Genomic DNA, 6000 nt, shown 5'->3' on the forward strand with positions numbered 1-6000 from the left:
AATGATATTATTGTTAACAGGATAACCGCCCCCTTGATATTCCCGTTAAGGTAGAGAAGAGGAAAGAAAGCGGGATGCTAACTTTTATCTCTCTCTTTCATTGTCAGACAGACTATCACCATATTGCGCGGTGCAACGATTCGCATAAAAACTGAGAGAAAGGGAGAAAAGTGGAGAAACAGCCCCTTCATTATCTCTCTTTTCATCCCGCCGTTTTCATGGTCTGATCAGTCCGCGTACATCCTATTATACGTCATGGTGTAGACAGACACTGTCAGGGCTGGATGCAGGAAAGATTGGACATCTCCCAACCCCATGAAACGTCTCCCTCGAGGGGTTTGTACCCCTTCCGCGATCTCCCATCCCCCATAGTGCGTCGGCGGTCTGAAAGCAGAGGCCGCAGGTGGAGGCGCCACTTCTTCGGCATCCTCTTCAGGGTCCGATCCGCGGCCTGCGCACGTGGTCGTGCAAAACGACAAAAGACGACACCCGAGCATAGTGATTCACGGAACCCCATGGCTACAACACGCCCCATAGGACGGTGCAGGGACTCGCGATAAAGATAACCTCTTCCTCTCTGTCCCTCCGTCCATACTTCCGACCTCGAAGACAATAAAGGCAATCCCCTCGCGAGGCAATCTTCGGACGTTGAATCAAAGTAACGACCCTCCCCTTCGCGAAACGGCGGTACTCCGTAATTTCGCGTATCCTTTCTTCCCGTAATCGCCGGTCGAGTGATTAATATCAGTGAGTCTCGTTTCACACGTGTCGGACAAAGCGGCGTCTGATAGCCTATCGGGAGGTTCACGGGACAGCACGACATCGTTCACGCGAATGTCCATCAGACGGACGTCTGATGAACGATCTGCACTTAAGGCGATGTGAAAGTGGCATCCCAAAGCTCAATCATTCATGAAACTTATCTCCGAACTGGGTGTCTCAAATCGTTTCATACTTTAAAACGTGAATATGGAGACCCTAAGGTAGGTCCTGAAACTCGCGAGGTTTCATTTTTCATAAACTATTTTTAAAATACCTATAAACAAATTTGAAACGAATTGAAATTTCATGAGTTTCAGGACCTTGCTTATAGTCTACCTATTCACGTTGTGAAGTTTCAAACTATTCGGTAAACCGAATTGGGAGAAAAGTTTTATAAGCAAAACCTCTTCGACGCCACTTTCACATCACCTTAAGGTGACGTTAAAGGCGCCTTTGAAGGGTCGGCTGCATTTCTTTTTTAAGGGGAAGCGAAGGTCGCCGAGAAATTTAACAGATGGCGATAATAGGAAATTTATCTGTACCCTTTTCGGCGGTAACGCCATTTCGAATGACGGACAGTCTTGTTCGGCACAGATAAAAGGTTAGCCCTTTGGCTACTAAGAGCGCCTAAAGGCGCCCGACGTTTGGTCCAATATTGCCTGCACGGCCAAACGAATTTCGCCCATATGTCCAAATGGCTCCGTATTCAATGGGCTAAAAACAATCTCTGAGAATCTCTCGACGCAAAACGTTCACCATTTATTTTCTAATAGTAAAATATGATAAATTAATCCAATCCTGATTTTTCTTCCACCCGTTTTAAACCTTTGGCTACCAAGAGCGCCTAAAGGCGCCCGAAGTTTGGTCCAATATTGCCTGCACGGTCAAATGAATTTCGCCCATATGTCGAAATGGCTCCGTGTTCAAAGGGTTAAAGGAGGAACGCTCGAAAGAGGAAAATGCTACCTTGTAAATTCCTGCCTCATCAACTCTTCGGAATATCCTTCAGGGCCGTCATTAGTGATCCGCGAATGTTTTTGACAAGACACCGGAAACACGTGGCGAGGCGGCCCGGCCGAGATCGCGAGGCGTACTGGTCTGAATTTCGGCGACGCCCGGCGTCTCGACGAGGGCGCTGCTGTCAGGATTCGCACATGGGGAGAACTCGTGCATCAGGGGGCGAATCGATATCCTGGCACATCTCTCGAAAAAATTGTCCTCATAAACGGGAATACCACACGGAAAGTAAGATTGCGAACGTATTAAAACCCCGGGATTTTTTTTTAAATTTTCACGGCGACCAATATCGCCGCGAAATGTAAGAGAAGGGTTGGGGTTCCATTGAGGGGTGGATCCGGAGACAAAGACGGGATTGATTTTTGCCGAGCCTGCCAGAACCCGAGGGAGTTTGGGAGTCTAAGTGGAGGGTTCGAAGGACTCTCGACAATGATGACGTCACTGGAGAACCCCTTGGGGACCTAATGAAGTTTGCTCGTGAGTAGCGATGAGAAAAATCGGTCTTCGTATTATGACCGAGTCTTGGTCCTTGGTACCGTAAAACGTGCAAAATCAAGACCTGGCCACTCTTACGAGATCAAGATCAAGGACTCGCCTGTGCAAGACTAAGACCAACTAACCATGGTCTAGGTCTTGGTCTTGCATTTACCCATCAATATCAGCGATGATCGAAATCAGTACTTGCACTTTTTGCAAGACTGACCAAGCCATAATTGCAAGACCAAGGTCAACTATTTCACCATCGAGGACCACGGTAGTCTTGCATTTGCAAGACAACATTTTTGCAATTGCTCATCACTCCACGCAGGAAAACGTAATTGCTGTCAACGAGGGACTATTTGCATGAAAATTAATGCAAACGATTTCTTCCTCTGAAAGTCAATTGCCTTTGACTTTTTATGACGAGCAACAATATGATTCGGTAACAAGTGACGTACGGCCTTAAAATCGCAAAAGTGATATCGGTGATTTCCCACGATTTCCCCCGAATTTCAAGCGTTAAAATCCACGACTTCCTAAGTGAATACCCCCTCGGCTCCCAGAACGTGAAAATCTTGAGGAATTCTCTTGGATAGAGGTCAAGAAATTGGCGATTCCACTCCTTCGTCAGTAGGCTAATAAGAGAGATCCCCTTCTCTGCCTCTCGATGAAATCGAGTCGAACGAGCTCCTCAGTGGGATTGATCGACTTTCGATCGAGTGCCACCTCGTTTCTCCTCTTCCCGGAAGTGGTATCGTGGATCCCCCTCCCTCCGTGCCCCACAATTTGCATATCGTGGAGGTCCTCGCGTCCCCATAAGACGTCACAGCTTTCCTGTCAGGTGAGGAGAACCGGTCGTCGAAAGTCGGAGAGTCGCTCGTCGATCAGGCGAGCTCGCAATGTCAAGGCGATTCTCGGTCGTCGAGGGAATTCCGCCTTTTTACGCTCTCCCGAGGTTTTCTCCGGATGGATCGCCAACTGGTAGGACGAGACCGGGGCACGTCCGCGAGATCCCTCGGGAGGAATTATCCTCCGCTAATCTCCAGGGGGGCATATATCGGTAATTCACCGCGGCTCCGTTACCTGGGATTGCCCCCCTCCACGGGAATCCCACGGGACGGGTTCCCCCCGGTCGGATATTGCAGAGTTTCCCGTTCCAGGACCTCCTCTTGGGCCCGGGGAACGCGACTCGCGGTGGCCCCGGGTCGCGGCTTCGTCATGACCTCCCCTGGTCCAGGCCGATGACCCGAGGTCCTGCCTCCCTCCTGGACCGCTCTCCAAGTTCAAGTTCGGCATCCTTCGCCTTCGCCACCGAAGATGGAAGTTCGGTCCCTTCTGTAGGGAAATCTTCATATAGGGTCGCCTCGGGTTCGAATTCGGCATCTTTCGTCTTTGACCCTGCAGATGAGATGCTTCGTTGCAGTTCTGGGTCCTTGTCATTGAAGAATCGGCATATCCTTCTTGTGATTCCGCTTCCAGTTCGGCATCTTTCATCTTTGACCCTGGAGATGAGAAGCTTCGTTGCGGTTCTGAATGTTTCTCATTGAAGAATCGGTGTATCCTTCTTGTGGTTCCGCTTCGAGTTCGGCATCTTTCATCTTTGACCCTAAAGACGTCTAACATATCCGATGAACGCATTACGTTTCATTTGACTAGGGTGTGAAGGGGTTAAAATTGAATTATGCATTCTTTCTTCATTGGGTCAGTTTAGTATACCCTAACTAGAACNGGGTCGCGAGATATCTCGTCAAAAGCGTTAATCGGCCAGTATTGGGTCGCGAGATATCTCGTCCAAGGTAACGAAAGGGTTAAGACGAGATACTTCGTTACAGTTCCAAATCCCATCCCTACAAGAATCTGTATAACCTTCCTTTTGTTTCCCTCCAAGTTCGAGTTCGATATGCTTCACCTTCGCGACGAAACTCGAGAATTGCGGATCTCATTCATAAAAGAATCGATCCACTCTTCCTCCGGCTCGTCTCCTAGGAGAGCCCATTCTCGTCGAAATCCAGGTCGCAAAATGGCGTCGAGCCACCGCGCCGCGACGCTCCTGGATCAACGTCCGTTCCGGGCCGAGTGGCCGCCGTAATTAAGCGCGCTTTCCTGAATTGCCGCGCCGATTCCGCTCCTCGTGGCCGCGTCCGGCCATAAGACCGGCCGTCGCGGCCGTAAACCGACTCGCCGGGGCGTTTCGGTCCGAGACATGCGGCCCGGCACGAGCGGTCGATTTCTGTCCCGAAGATAATGCAGTTGCACCTGCAAGGAGTCCCACCGGCTCCAGAACCCCGTGACGACCTATCCGGTGCACTTTGGATCGACCAAGGATGCAAATGCAAGACCAAGATCGATTGTTACTGATCGCTATCCTCATACCCTGCCTCTCGATCCGACCCCTAGACTAAGACCTGGTCTGGTTTAGGTTTTGCACCTTGTACACTTTTGGCAAGATCAAGTCAATTTTCTTCATCGCTCCTTTCGATCTGACCTCAAGTCCAAGACTACGGTGGTCTTGGTCCTGGACTTGCACTATATGCACTTTCTGTTAGCCCAAGACCAAGATATCATATTCTTGGTCTTGATTTGCATCTTGTGCAGTTTCTGCTAGACCAAGATTAAGAACGAGACGATAAGATCGAGATCGATTCTAAGCCCATGATGGTCTGGTTTAGATTTTGCACCCTGTACACTTTTGGCAAGATCAAGTCAATTTTCTTCATCGCTCCTTTCGATTTGACCTCAAGTCCAAGACTACCGTGGTCTTGGTCTTGGTTAAGGCCAACTTCAAGACCAAGACTATCAAAATCATGTTCTTACACTTGCACTGTGTGCACTTTTCTTAAGACCAAAACCAAAACCGATTTTGGTCATTACCACTCTTGTTCTCCGTCTTCCGATCTTCTAAGACCAAGATTTTGGTAGTCTTGGTCTTACCCCACGTGCACTTTTCCCAAGACCAAGACTTTGGTAGTCTTGGTCTTGCACCACATACACTTTTCCCCAGACCAAGACTTTGGTAGTCTAGGCCTTGCACCACGTACACTTTTCCCAAGACCAAGACTTTGGTAGTCTTGGTCTTACCCCACGTACACTTTTCCCCAGACCAAGACTTTGGTAGTCTTGGTCTTGCCCTACATGCACTTTTCCCAAGACTAAGACCAAGACCGATTTTGCGGATCACACACCTTTTTCCTCCCTCTTTCGATGCAACTCCAAGACCAAGACCACCAAACTTTTGGTCTAACTCTTGTCCCACGTTGACTTTTCCCAAGACCAAGACCAAGACCGATTCCGCTCGCCACCCTGCTCTGGATCCGACCGCGCTATTTCGGGAAGTCGAGCTCCTTTCCGCCACGGGGCTTAACAAACCGCGTTCGGACTTCTCTTCTCTCGGGACTTTCGATTACCTCCGGGAATCTTCCACGGATCCCCTGCCTGAAAACGGGGGATTTCTCCGACCTCGAATGCGGCTAATTAATTCCAGTCTAGACCGGCGCCTTACGACTTCCCGGAGCCCGTTGGCTTCGCCTCGCTTACGTCCAGGTTACATTAGAACGAGCCATTAACGAATTCCGCCTTCCTTCCCGCGATTTTATCAGCCGTATAAAAAACAAAAAAAGCAATAAAACGGAACGAACCTCGCTAGAGTGTCCTTGGTGTAGTCCTCGACTACGGCCACGACGGAGGACGTCGCGACGACCATCCTCGAGCTCCCATGCCCTCCTCTCGAAGGACCTCGATTGC

General features: G+C 49.6%; 1 protein-coding gene across 2 annotated transcripts in view; it reads right to left on the reverse strand.

Moving 5' to 3' along the window:
* LOC105702286 (WD repeat-containing protein 47) overlaps nucleotides 1-6000 on the reverse strand; it is a 66828-nt gene extending 60828 nt beyond the window's left edge. For both annotated transcript variants that reach the window (XM_023431817.1, XM_023431816.1), the window contains exon 1: nucleotides 5895-6000. In XM_023431817.1, the coding sequence (XP_023287585.1) occupies nucleotides 5895-5959 (65 nt within the window). In that variant the 5' untranslated portion in view covers nucleotides 5960-6000. The remainder of the gene's footprint in view (nucleotides 1-5894) is intronic.

The sequence above is a fragment of the Orussus abietinus genome, unplaced genomic scaffold (assembly GCF_000612105.2).
Source record: "Orussus abietinus isolate OABI.00-Male unplaced genomic scaffold, Oabi_2.0 scaffold150, whole genome shotgun sequence".
In the NCBI taxonomy this organism is placed as follows: Eukaryota; Metazoa; Arthropoda; class Insecta; order Hymenoptera; family Orussidae; genus Orussus; species Orussus abietinus.